Here is a 15,364-nt window from a genome sequence, read left to right on the forward strand (position 1 = left end):
CCCATTCTATGCCAGGGCTGAGCGGCTGGGACACATTAATCATAGCTACATACACACAGGAGAAGAGTCACCCATTCTATGCCAGGGCTGAGCGGCTGGGACACATCAGTCATAGCTACATACACACAGGAGAAGAGTCACCCATTCTATGCCAGGGCTGAGCGGCTGGGACACATCAGTCATAGCTACATACACACAGGAGAAGAGTCACCCATTCTATGCCAGGGCTGAGCGGCTGGGACACATCAGTCATAGCTACATACACACAGGAGAAGAGTCACCCATTCTATGCCAGGGCTGAGCGGCTGGGACACATCAGTCATAGCTACACACACACAGGAGAAGAGTCACCCATTCTATGCCAGGACTGAGCGGCTGGGACACATCAGTCATAGCTACATACACACACAGGAGAAGAGTCACCCATTCTATGCCAGGGCTGAGGGGCTGGGACACATCAGTCATAGCTACATACACACACAGGAGAAGAGTCACCCATTCTATGCCAGGGCTGAGCGGCTGGGACACATCAGTCATAGCTACACACACACACAGGAGAAGGGTCACCCATTCTATGCCAGGGCTGAGCGGCTGGGACACATCAGTCATAGCTACACACACACAGGAAAAGGGTCACCCATTCTATGCCAGGGCTGAGCGGCTGGGACACATCAGTCATAGCTACACACACACAGGAGAAGAGTCACCCATTCTATGCCATGGCTGAGCGGCTGGGACACATCAGTCATAGCTACATACACACAGGAGAAGGGTCACCCATTCTATGCCAGGGCTGAGCGGCTGGGACACATCAGTCATAGCTACATACACACAGGAGAAGGGTCACCCATTCTATGCCAGGGCTGAGCGGCTGGGACACATCAGTCATAGCTACATACACACACAGGAGAAGAGTCACCCATTCTATGCCAGGGCTGAGCGGCTGGGACACATCAGTCATAGCTACACACACACAGGAGAAGAGTCACCCATTCTATGCCAGGGCTGAGCAGCTGGGACACATCAGTCATAGCTAGATACACACACAGGAGAAGGGTCACCCATTCTATGCCAGGGCTGAGCGGCTGGGACACATCAGTCATACCTACATACACACACAGGAGAAGAGTCACCCATTCTATGTCAGGGCTGAGCGGCTGGGACACATCAGTCATAGCTACACACACACACAGGAGAAGGGTCACCCATTCTATGCCAGGGCTGAGCGGCTGGGACACATCAGTCATACCTACATACACACACACAGGAGAAGGGTCACCCATTCTATGCCAGGGCTGAGCGGCTGGGACACATCAGTCATACCTACATACACACACACAGGAGAAGAGTCACCCATTCTATGCCAGGGCTGAGCGGCTGGGACACATCAGTCATAGCTACACACACACACAGGAGAAGGGTCACCCGTTCTATGCCAGGGCTGAGCGGCTGGGACACATCAGTCATAGCTACATACACAGGAGAAGAGTCACCCATTCTATGTCAGGGCTGAGCGGCTGGCACATAAGTCATAGCTACACACACACACAGGAGAAGGGTCACCCATTCTATGCCAGGGCTGAGCGGCTGGGACACATCAGTCATACCTACATACACACACACAGGAGAAGAGTCACCCATTCTATGCCAGGGCTGAGCAGCTGGGACACATCAGTCATAGCTACACACACACACAGGAGAAGAGTCACCCATTCTATGCCAGGGCTGAGCGGCTGGGACACATCAGTCATAGCTACATACACACAGGAGAAGAGTCACCCATTCTATGCCAGGGCTGAGCAGCTGGGACACATCAGTCATAGCTACACACACAGGAGAAGAGTCACCCATTCTATGCCAGGGCTGAGCAGCTGGGACACATCAGTCATAGCTACATACACACAGGAGAAGAGTCACCCATTCTATGCCAGGGCTGAGCGGCTGGGACACATCAGTCATAGCTACACACACACAGGAGAAGGGTCACCCATTCTATGCCAGGGCTGAGCGGCTGGGACACATCAGTCATAGCTACACACACACAGGAGAAGAGTCACCCATTCTATGCCAGGGCTGAGCGGCTGGGACACATCAGTCATAGCTACATACACACAGGAGAAGAGTCACCCATTCTATGCCAGGGCTGAGCGGCTGGGACACATCAGTCATAGCTACACACACACAGGAGAAGAGTCACCCATTCTATGCCAGGGCTGAGCGGCTGGGACACATCAGTCATAGCTACATACACACAGGAGAAGAGTCACCCATTCTATGCCAGGGTTGAGCGGCTGGGACACATCAGTCATAGCTACACACACACAGGAGAAGGGTCACCCATTCTATGCCAGGGCTGAGCGGCTGGGACACATCAGTCATAGCTACACACACAGGAGAAGGGTCAACCATTCTATGCCAGGGCTGAGCGGCTGGGACACATCAGTCATAGCTACACACACACACAGGAGAAGAGTCACCCATTCTATGCCAGGGCTGAGGAGCTGGGACACATCAGTCATAGCTACACACACACAGGAGAAGGGTCACCCATCCTATGCCAGGGCTGAGCGGCTGGGACACATCAGTCATAGCTACATACACACAGGAGATGGGTCACCCATTCTATGCCAGGGCTGAGCGGCTGGGACACATCAGTCATAGCTACATACACACACAGGAGAAGAGTCACCCATTCTATGCCAGGGCTGAGCGGCTGGGACACATCAGTCATAGCTACACACACACAGGAGAAGGGTCACCCATTCTATGCCAGGGCTGAGCGGCTGGGACACATCAGTCATAGCTACACACACAGGAGAAGGGTCAACCATTCTATGCCAGGGCTGAGCGGCTGGGACACATCAGTCATAGCTACATACACACAGGAGAAGGGTCACCCATTTTATGCCAGGGCTGAGCGGCTGGGACACATCAGTCATAGCTACACACACAGGAGAAGAGTCACCCATTCTATGCCAGGGCTGAGCGGCTGGGACACATCAGTCATAGCTACATACACACACAGGAGAAGAGTCACCCATTCTATGCCAGGGCTGAGCGGCTGGGACACATCAGTCATAGCTACACACACACAGGAGAAGAGTCACCCATTCTATGCCAGGGCTGAGCAGCTGGGACACATCAGTCATAGCTACATACACACACAGGAGAAGAGTCACCCATTCTATGCCAGGGCTGAGGAGCTGGGACACATCAGTCATAGCTACACACACACAGGAGAAGGGTCACCCATTCTATGCCAGGGCTGAGCGGCTGGGACACATCAGTCATAGCTACATACACACAGGAGATGGGTCACCCATTCTATGCCAGGGCTGAGCGGCTGGGACACATCAGTCATAGCTACATACACACACAGGAGAAGAGTCACCCATTCTATGCCAGGGCTGAGCGGCTGGGACACATCAGTCATAGCTACACACACACAGGAGAAGAGTCACCCATTCTATGCCAGGGCTGAGCGGCTGGGACACATCAGTCATAGCTACACACACACAGGAGAAGAGTCACCCATTCTATGCCAGGGCTGAGCGGCTGGGACACATCAGTCATAGCTACACACACACAGGAGAAGAGTCACCCATTCTATGCCAGGGCTGAGCGGCTGGGACACATCAGTCATAGCTACACACACACAGGAGAAGGGTCACCCATTCCATGCCAGGGCTGAGCGGCTGGGACACATCAGTCATAGCTACATACACAGGAGAAGGGTCACCCATTCTATGCCAGGGCTGAGCGGCTGGGACACATCAGTCATAGCTACACACACACAGGAGAAGAGTCACCCATTCTATGCCAGGGCTGAGCGGCTGGGACACATCAGTCATAGCTACATACACACAGGAGAAGAGTCACCCATTCTATGCCAGGGCTGAGCGGCTGGGACACATCAGTCATAGCTACATACACACAGGAGAAGAGTCACCCATTCTATGCCAGGGCTGAGCGGCTGGGACACATCAGTCATAGCTACATACACACAGGAGAAGAGTCACCCATTCTATGCCAGGGCTGAGCGGCTGGGACACATCAGTCATAGCTACATACACACAGGAGAAGAGTCACCCATTCTATGCCAGGGCTGAGCGGCTGGGACACATCAGTCATAGCTACACACACACAGGAGAAGAGTCACCCATTCTATGCCAGGGCTGAGCGGCTGGGACACATCAGTCATAGCTACATACACATAGGAGAAGAGTCACCCATTCTATGCCAGGGCTGAGCAGCTGGGACACATCAGTCATAGCTACACACACACAGGAGAAGGGTCACCCATTCTATGCCAGGGCTGAGCGGCTGGGACACATCAGTCATAGCTACATACACACACAGGAGAAGAGACCCATTCTATGCCAGGGCTGAGCGGCTGGGACACATCAGTCATAGCTACATACACACACAGGAGAAGAGTCACCCATTCTATGCCAGGGCAGAGCGGCTGGGACACATCAGTCATAGCTACACACACACAGGAGAAGGGTCACCCATTCTATGCCAGGGCTGAGCGGCTGGGACACATCAGTCATAGCTACACACACACAGGAGAAGGGTCACCCATTCTATGCCAGGGCTGAGCGGCTGAGAGACACATCAGTCATAGCTACATACACACAGGAGAAGAGTCACCCATTCTATGCCAGGGCTGAGCGGCTGGGACACATCAGTCATAGCTACACACACACACAGGAGAAGAGTCACCCATTCTATGCCAGGGCTGAGCAGCTGGGACACATCAGTCATAGCTACATAAGCACAGGAGAAGAGTCACCCATTCTATGCCAGGGCTGAGCGGCTGGGACACATCAGTCACAGCTACATACACACAGGAGAAGAGTCACCCATTCTATGCCAGGGCTGAGCGGCTGGGACACATCAATCATAGCTACATACACACAGGAGAAGAGTCACCCATTCTATGCCAGGGCAGAGCGGCTGGGACACATCAGTCATAGCTACACACACACAGCAGAAGGGTCACCCATTCTATGCCAGGGCTGAGCGGCTGGGACACATCAGTCACAGCTACATACACACAGGAGAAGGGTCACCCATTCTATGCCAGGGCTGAGCGGCTGGGACACATCAGTCATAGCTACATACACACAGGAGAAGGGTCACCCATTCTATGCCAGGGCTGAGCGGCTGGGACACATCAGTCATAGCTACATACACACAGGAGAAGAGTCACCCATTCTATGCCAGGGCTGAGCGGCTGGGACACATCAGTCATAGCTACACACACACAGGAGAAGGGTCACCCATTCTATGCCAGGGCTGAGCGGCTGGGACACATCAGTCATAGCTACATACACACAGGAGAAGGGTCACCCATTCTATGCCAGGGCTAAGCAGCTGGGACACATCAGTCATAGCTACATACACACAGGAGAAGAGTCACCCATTCTATGCCAGGGCTGAGCGGCTGGGACACATCAGTCATAGCTACACACACACAGGAGAAGGGTCACCCATTCCATGCCAGGGCTGAGGAGCTGGGACACATCAGTCATAGCTACATACACACAGGAGAAGAGTCATCCATTCTATGCCAGGGCTGAGCGGCTGGGACACATCAGTCATAGCTACATACACACAGGAGAAGAGTCACCCATTCTATGCCAGGGCTGAGCGGCTGGGACACATCAGTCATAGCTACATACACACAGGAGAAGGGTCACCCATTCTATGCCAGGGCTGAGCGGCTGGGACACATCAGTCATACCTACATACATACACACAGAAGGGTCACCCATTCTATGCCAGGGCTGAGCGGCTGGGACACATCAGTCATACCTACATACATACACACAGGAGAAGAGTCACCCATTCTATGTCAGGGCTGAGCGGCTGGGACACATCAGTCATAGCTACACACACACACAGGAGAAGGGTCACCCATTCTATGCCAGGGCTGAGCGGCTGGGACACATCAGTCATACCTACATACACACACACAGGAGAAGAGTCACCCATTCTATGTCAGGGCTGAGCGGCTGGGACACATCAGTCATAGCTACACACACAGGAGAAGGGTCACCCATTCTATGCCAGGGCTGAGCGGCTGGGACACATCAGTCATAGCTACACACAGGAGAAGAGTCACCCATTCTATGCCAGGGCTGAGCGGCTGGGACACATCAGTCATAGCTACACACACACACAGGAGAAGGGTCACCCATTCTATGCCACGGCTGAGCGGCGGGGACACATCAGTCATAGCTACACACACACAGGAGAAGAGTCACCCATTCTATGCCAGGGCTGAGCGGCTGGGACACATCAGTCATAGCTACATACACACAGGAGAAGGGTCACCCATTCTATGCCAGGGCTGAGCGGCTGGGACACATCAGTCATAGCTACATACACACAGGAGAAGAGTCACCCATTCTATGCCAGGGCTGAGCGGCTGGGACACATCAGTCATAGCTACACACACACAGGAGAAGGGTCACCCATTCTATGCCAGGGCTGAGCGGCTGGGACACATCAGTCATAGCTACATACACACAGGAGAAGGGTCACCCATTCTATGCCAGGGCTAAGCAGCTGGGACACATCAGTCATAGCTACATACACACAGGAGAAGAGTCACCCATTCTATGCCAGGGCTGAGCGGCTGGGACACATCAGTCATAGCTACACACACACAGGAGAAGGGTCACCCATTCCATGCCAGGGCTGAGGAGCTGGGACACATCAGTCATAGCTACATACACACAGGAGAAGAGTCATCCATTCTATGCCAGGGCTGAGCGGCTGGGACACATCAGTCATAGCTACATACACACAGGAGAAGAGTCACCCATTCTATGCCAGGGCTGAGCGGCTGGGACACATCAGTCATAGCTACATACACACAGGAGAAGGGTCACCCATTCTATGCCAGGGCTGAGCGGCTGGGACACATCAGTCATACCTACATACATACACACAGAAGGGTCACCCATTCTATGCCAGGGCTGAGCGGCTGGGACACATCAGTCATACCTACATACATACACACAGGAGAAGAGTCACCCATTCTATGTCAGGGCTGAGCGGCTGGGACACATCAGTCATAGCTACACACACACACAGGAGAAGGGTCACCCATTCTATGCCAGGGCTGAGCGGCTGGGACACATCAGTCATACCTACATACACACACACAGGAGAAGAGTCACCCATTCTATGTCAGTCCTGAGCGGCTGGGACACATCAGTCATAGCTACACACACAGGAGAAGGGTCACCCATTCTATGCCAGGGCTGAGCGGCTGGGACACATCAGTCATAGCTACACACAGGAGAAGAGTCACCCATTCTATGCCAGGGCTGAGCGGCTGGGACACATCAGTCATAGCTACACACACACACAGGAGAAGGGTCACCCATTCTATGCCACGGCTGAGCGGCGGGGACACATCAGTCATAGCTACACACACACAGGAGAAGAGTCACCCATTCTATGCCAGGGCTGAGCGGCTGGGACACATCAGTCATAGCTACATACACAGGAGAAGAGTCACCCATTCTATGCCAGGGCTGAGCGGCTGGAACACATCAGTCATAGCTACACACACAGGAGAAGAGTCACCCATTCTATGCCAGGGCTGAGCGGCTGGGACACATCAGTCATAGCTACACACACACAGGAGAAGAGTCACCCATTCTATGCCAGGGCTGAGCAGCTGGGACACATCAGTCATAGCTACATACACACAGAGGAGAAGAGTCACCCATTCTATGCCAGGGCTGAGGGGCTGGGACACATCAGTCATAGCTACACACACACACAGGAGAAGGGTCACCCATTCTATGCCAGGGCTGAGCGGCTGGGACACATCAGTCATAGCTACATACACACAGGAGAAGAGTCACCCATTCTATGCCAGGGCTGAGCAGCTGGGACACATCAGTCATAGCTACATACACAGGAGAAGAGTCACCCATTCTATGCCAGGGATGAGCAGCTGGGACACATCAGTCATAGCTACATACACACAGGAGAAGTCACCCATTCTATGCCAGGGCTGAGCGGCTGGGACACATCAGTCATAGCTACACACACACACAGGAGAAGGGTCACCCATTCTATGCCAGGGCTGAGCGGCTGGGACACATCAGTCATAGCTACATACACACAGGAGAAGAGTCACCCATTCTATGCCAGGGATGAGCGGCTGGGACACATCAGTCATAGCTACATACACACAGGAGATGGGTCACCCATTCTATGCCAGGGCTGAGCGGCTGGGACACATCAGTCATAGCTACATACACACACAGGAGAAGAGTCACCCATTCTATGCCAGGGCTGAGCGGCTGGGACACATCAGTCATAGCTACACACACACAGGAGAAGGGTCACCCATTCTATGCCAGGGCTGAGCGGCTGGGACACATCAGTCATAGCTACACACACAGGAGAAGGGTCAACCATTCTATGCCAGGGCTGAGCGGCTGGGACACATCAGTCATAGCTACATACACACAGGAGAAGGGTCACCCATTTTATGCCAGGGCTGAGCGGCTGGGACACATCAGTCATAGCTACACACACAGGAGAAGAGTCACCCATTCTATGCCAGGGCTGAGCGGCTGGGACACATCAGTCATAGCTACATACACACACAGGAGAAGAGTCACCCATTCTATGCCAGGGCTGAGCGGCTGGGACACATCAGTCATAGCTACACACACACAGGAGAAGAGTCACCCATTCTATGCCAGGGCTGAGCAGCTGGGACACATCAGTCATAGCTACATACACACACAGGAGAAGAGTCACCCATTCTATGCCAGGGCTGAGGAGCTGGGACACATCAGTCATAGCTACACACACACAGGAGAAGGATCACCCATTCTATGCCAGGGCTGAGCGGCTGGGACACATCAGTCATAGCTACATACACACAGGAGATGGGTCACCCATTCTATGCCAGGGCTGAGCGGCTGGGACACATCAGTCATAGCTACATACACACACAGGAGAAGAGTCACCCATTCTATGCCAGGGCTGAGCGGCTGGGACACATCAGTCATAGCTACACACACACAGGAGAAGAGTCACCCATTCTATGCCAGGGCTGAGCGGCTGGGACACATCAGTCATAGCTACACACACACAGGAGAAGAGTCACCCATTCTATGCCAGGGCTGAGCGGCTGGGACACATCAGTCATAGCTACACACACACAGGAGAAGAGTCACCCATTCTATGCCAGGGCTGAGCGGCTGGGACACATCAGTCATAGCTACACACACACAGGAGAAGGGTCACCCATTCCATGCCAGGGCTGAGCGGCTGGGACACATCAGTCATAGCTACATACACAGGAGAAGGGTCACCCATTCTATGCCAGGGCTGAGCGGCTGGGACACATCAGTCATAGCTACACACACACAGGAGAAGAGTCACCCATTCTATGCCAGGGCTGAGCGGCTGGGACACATCAGTCATAGCTACATACACACAGGAGAAGAGTCACCCATTCTATGCCAGGGCTGAGCGGCTGGGACACATCAGTCATAGCTACATACACACAGGAGAAGAGTCACCCATTCTATGCCAGGGCTGAGCGGCTGGGACACATCAGTCATAGCTACATACACACAGGAGAAGAGTCACCCATTCTATGCCAGGGCTGAGCAGCTGGGACACATCAGTCATAGCTACATAAGCACAGGAGAAGAGTCACCCATTCTATGCCAGGGCTGAGCGGCTGGGACACATCAGTCACAGCTACATACACACAGGAGAAGAGTCACCCATTCTATGCCAGGGCTGAGCGGCTGGGACACATCAATCATAGCTACATACACACAGGAGAAGAGTCACCCATTCTATGCCAGGGCTGAGCGGCTGGGACACATCAGTCATAGCTACACACACACAGCAGAAGGGTCACCCATTCTATGCCAGGGCTGAGCGGCTGGGACACATCAGTCACAGCTACATACACACAGGAGAAGGGTGACCCATTCTATGCCAGGGCTGAGCGGCTGGGACACATCAGTCATAGCTACATACACACAGGAGAAGGGTCACCCATTCTATGCCAGGGCTGAGCGGCTGGGACACATCAGTCATAGCTACATACACACAGGAGAAGAGTCACCCATTCTATGCCAGGGCTGAGCGGCTGGGACACATCAGTCATAGCTACACACACACAGGAGAAGGGTCACCCATTCTATGCCAGGGCTGAGCGGGTGGGACACATCAGTCATAGCTACATACACACAGGAGAAGGGTCACCCATTCTATGCCAGGGCTGAGCAGCTGGGACACATCAGTCATAGCTACATACACACAGGAGAAGAGTCACCCATTCTATGCCAGGGCTGAGCGGCTGGGACACATCAGTCATAGCTACACACACACAGGAGAAGGGTCACCCATTCCATGCCAGGGCTGAGGAGCTGGGACACATCAGTCATAGCTACATACACACAGGAGAAGAGTCACCCATTCTATGCCAGGGCTGAGCGGCTGGGACACATCAGTCATAGCTACATACACACAGGAGAAGAGTCACCCATTCTATGCCAGGGCAGGCCTTTCCCTCCATATACAGCAGAGTACCCAATAAATGGCAGCTGGGGGCTACATACAGATTGTTATTATGGGAGAGTCCATTGATCCTGGAGACCGATGTCCAACGTAACATAGATTAGTGTATAACTTACTTATCCTGATTAGTGTCGCACATGTCACCCACCAAATCGCTATCAGCATCTGTCTGGGGGTAGAATAATAAGTGTCATTATATAATGCCATAAGCCACATAGAGAACATGTGTACTATACCAGTCCAATGTATACAGGTCCTAATACATAGGGGCGTATGTCACATACAGATATAGGGGCCAAGAGGCAGTGACATGATGTGAGGAGGGGAATGGGGGCAGCAGGAAGTCACAGGCTGAGAGTTATATAGTGGGAGGAGCAGGGTCCCCAGCAGCACAGAGTATATCAGGAGATGAGTGATGTGTTAGTGAGGACAGGGCTGCATGTGACAGGGGCAGTGACATGATGTGAGGAGAGGAATGGAGGCAGCAGGAAGTCACAGGCTGAGAGTTATATAGTGGAAGGAGCAGGGTCCCCAGCAGCACAGAGTATATCAGGAGATGAGTGATGTGATAGTGAGGACAGGGCTGCATGTGACAGGGGCAGTGACATGATGTGAGGAGGGGAATGGGGGCAGCAGGAAGTCACAGACTGAGAGGTTTATAGTGGGAGGAGCAGGGTCCCCAGCAGCACAGAGTATATCAGGAGATGAGTGATGTGTTAGTGAGGACAGGGCTGCATGTGACAGGGGCAGTGACATGATGTGAGGAGGGGAATGGAGGCAGCTGGAAGTCACAGACTGAGAGTTATATAGTGGGAGGAGCAGGGTCCCCAGCAGCACAGAGTATATCAGGAGATGAGTGATGTGTTAGTGAGGACAGGGCTGCATGTGACAGGGGCAGTGACATGATGTGAGGAGAGGAATGGAGGCAGCAGGAAGTCACAGGCTGAGAGTTATATAGTGGAAGGAGCAGGGTCCCCAGCAGCACAGAGTATATCAGGAGATGAGTGATGTGATAGTGAGGACAGGGCTGCATGTGACAGGGGCAGTGACATGATGTGAGGAGGGGAATGGGGGCAGCAGGAAGTCACAGACTGAGAGTTATATAGTGGGAGGAGCAGGGTCCCCAGCAGCACAGAGTATATCAGGAGATGAGTGATGTGTTAGTGAGGACAGGGGTGCATGTGACAGGGGCAGTGACATGATGTGAGGAGGGGAATGGGGGCAGCAGGAAGTCACAGACTGAGAGTTATATAGTGGGAGGAGCAGGGTCCCCAGCAGCACAGAGTATATCAGGAGATGAGTGATGTGTTAGTGAGGACAGGGGTGCATGTGACAGGGGCAGTGACATGATGTGAGGAGGGGAAAGGAGGCAGCTGGAAGTCACAGACTGAGAGTTATATAGTGGGAGGAGCAGGGTCCCCAGCAGCACAGAGTATATCAGGAGATGAGTGATGTGTTAGTGAGGACAGGGCTGCATGTGACAGGGGCAGTGACATGATGTGAGGAGGGGAATGGAGGCAGCTGGAAGTCACAGACTGAGAGTTATATAGTGGGAGGAGCAGGGTCCCCAGCAGCACAGAGAATATCAGGAGATGAGTGATGTGTTAGTGAGGACAGGGGTGCATGTGACAGGGGCAGTGACATGATGTGAGGAGGGGAATGGAGGCAGCAGGAAGCCACAGACTGAGAGTTATATAGTGGGAGGAGCAGGGTCCCCAGCAGCACAGAGTATATCAGGAGATGAGTGATGTGTTAGTGAGGACAGGGGTGCATGTGACAGGGGCAGTGACATGATGTGAGGAGGGGAAAGGAGGCAGCAGGAAGTCACAGACTGAGAGTTATATAGTGGAAGGAGCAGGGTCCCCAGCAGCACAGAGTATATCAGGAGATGAGTGATGTGATAGTGAGGACAGGGCTGCATGTGACAGGGGCAGTGACATGATGTGAGGAGGGGAATGGGGGCAGCAGGAAGTCACAGACTGAGAGTTATATAGTGGGAGGAGCAGGGTCCCCAGCAGCACAGAGTATATCAGGAGATGAGTGATGTGTTAGTGAGGACAGGGGTGCATGTGACAGGGGCAGTGACATGATGTGAGGAGGGGAATGGGGGCAGCAGGAAGTCACAGACTGAGAGTTATATAGTGGGAGGAGCAGGGTCCCCAGCAGCACAGAGTATATCAGGAGATGAGTGATGTGATAGTGAGGACAGGGCTGCATGTGACAGGGGCAGTGACATGATGTGAGGAGGGGAATGGGGGCAGCAGGAAGTCACAGACTGAGAGTTATATAGTGGGAGGAGCAGGGTCCCCAGCAGCACAGAGTATATCAGGAGATGAGTGATGTGTTAGTGAGGACAGGGGTGCATGTGACAGGGGCAGTGACATGATGTGAGGAGGGGAATGGGGGCAGCAGGAAGTCACAGACTGAGAGTTATATAGTGGGAGGAGCAGGGTCCCCAGCAGCACAGAGTATATCAGGAGATGAGTGATGTGTTAGTGAGGACAGGGCTGCATGTGACAGGGGCAGTGACATGATGTGAGGAGGGGAATGGGGGCAGCAGGAAGTCACAGACTGAGAGTTATATAGTGGGAGGAGCAGGGTCCCCAGCAGCACAGAGTATATCAGGAGATGAGTGATGTGTTAGTGAGGACAGGGCTGCATGCGACAGGGGCAGTGACATGATGTGAGGAGGGGAATGGGGGCAGCAGGAAGTCACAGACTGAGAGTTATATAGTGGGAGGAGCAGGGTCCCCAGCAGCACAGAGTATATCAGGAGATGAGAGATGTGTTAGTGAGGACAGGGCTGCATGTGACAGGGGCAGTGACATGATGTGAGGAGGGGAATGGGGGCAGCAGGAAGCCACAGACTGAGAGTTATATAGTGGGAGGAGCAGGGTCCCCAGCAGCACAGAGTATATCAGGAGATGAGTGATGTGTCAGTGAGGACAGGGCTGCATGTGACAGGGGCAGTGACATGATGTGAGGAGGGGAATGGAGGCAGCAGGAAGTCACAGACTGAGAGTTATATAGTGGGAGGAGCAGGGTCCCCAGCAGCACAGAGTATATCAGGAGATGAGTGATGTGAGGACAGGGCTGTATGTGACAGGGGCAGTGACATGATGTGAGGAGGGGAATGGGGGCAGCAGGAAGTCACAGACTGAGAGTTATATAGTGGGAGGAGCAGGGTCCCCAGCAGCACAGAGTATATCAGGAGATGAGTGATGTGTTAGTGAGGACAGGGCTGCATGTGACAGGGGCAGTGACATGATGTGAGGAGGGGAATGGGGGCAGCAGGAAGTCAGAGACTGAGAGTAATATAGTGGGAGGAGCAGGGTCCCCAGCAGCACAGAGTATATCAGGAGATGAGTGATGTGTTAGTGTGGACAGGGCTGCATGTGACAGGGGCAGTGACATGATGTGAGGAGGGGAATGGGGGCAGCAGGAAGTCACAGACTGAGAGTTATATAGTGGGAGGAGCAGGGTCCCCAGCAGCACAGAGTATATCAGGAGATAAGTGATGTGTCAGTGAGGACAGGGCTGCATGTGACAGGGGCAGTTACATGATGTGAGGAGGGGAATGGAGGCATCAGGAAGTCACAGACTGAGAGTTATATAGTGGGAGGAGCAGGGTCCCCAGCAGCACAGAGTATATCAGGAGATGAGTGATGTGGTAGTGAGGACAGGGCTGCATGTGACAGGGGCAGTGACATGATGTGAGGAGGGGAATGGAGGCAGCAGGAAGCCACAGACTGAGAGTTATATAGTGGGAGGAGCAGGGTCCCCAGCAGCACAGAGTATATCAGGAGATGAGTGATGTGTTAGTGAGGACAGGGCTGCATGTGACAGGGGCAGTGACATTATGTGAGGAGGGGAATGGGGGCAGCAGGAAGTCACAGACTGAGAGGTATATAGTGGGAGGAGCAGGGTCCCCAGCAGCACAGAGTATATCAGGAGATGAGTGATGTGTTAGTGAGGACAGGGCTGCATGTGACAGGAGCAGTGACATGATGTGAGGAGGGGAATGGAGGCAGCTGGAAGTCACCCACTGAGAGTTATACAGTGGAAGGAGCAGGGTCCCCAGCAGCACAGAGTATATCAGGAGATGAGTGATGTGTTAGTGAGGACAGGGCTGCATGTGACAGGGGCAGTGACATGATGTGAGGAGGGGAATGGAGGCAGCAGGAAGTCACAGACTGAGAGTTATATAGTTGAAGGAGCAGGGTCCCCAGCAGCACAGAGTATATCAGGAGATGAGTGATGTGTTAGTGAAGACAGGGCTGCATGTGACAGGGGCAGTGACATGATGTGAGGAGGGGAATGGAGGCAGCAGGAAGTCACAGACTGAGAGTTATATAGTGGAAGGAGCAGGGTACCCAGCAGCACAGAGTATATCAGGAGATGAGTGATGTGTCAGTGAGGACAGGGCTGCATGTGAAAGGGGCAGTGACATGATGTGAGGAGGGGAATGGAGGCAGCAGGAAGTCACAGACTGAGAGTTATATGGTGGGAGGAGCAGGGTCTCCAGCAGCACAGAGTATATCAGGAGATGAGTGATGTGATAGTGAGGACAGGGCTGCATGTGACAGGAGCAGTGACATGATATGAGGAGGGGAATGGGGGCAGCAGGAAGTCACAGACAGAGTTATATAGTGGGAGGAGCAGGGTCCCCAGCAGCACAGAGTATATCAGGAGATAAGTGATGTGATAGTGAGGACAGGGCTGCATGTGACAGAGGCAGTGACATGATGTGAGGAGGGGAATGGAGGCAGCAGGAAGTCAC

General features: G+C 53.4%; 1 protein-coding gene across 3 annotated transcripts in view; it reads right to left on the reverse strand.

The window, feature by feature from the left end:
* THBS3 (thrombospondin 3) overlaps nucleotides 1–15,364 on the reverse strand; it is an 809,978-nt gene that overhangs the window by 520,361 nt on the left and 274,253 nt on the right. For all 3 annotated transcript variants that reach the window (XM_088448476.1, XM_088448475.1, XM_088448477.1), the window contains one exon: nucleotides 10,701–10,753. In XM_088448476.1, the coding sequence (XP_088304602.1) occupies nucleotides 10,701–10,753 (53 nt within the window). The remainder of the gene's footprint in view (nucleotides 1–10,700; nucleotides 10,754–15,364) is intronic.

This window comes from Taudactylus pleione, unplaced genomic scaffold, assembly GCF_031769625.1.
Source record: "Taudactylus pleione unplaced genomic scaffold, aTauple2 ptg000455l, whole genome shotgun sequence".
Classification (NCBI taxonomy): Eukaryota; Metazoa; Chordata; class Amphibia; order Anura; family Myobatrachidae; genus Taudactylus; species Taudactylus pleione.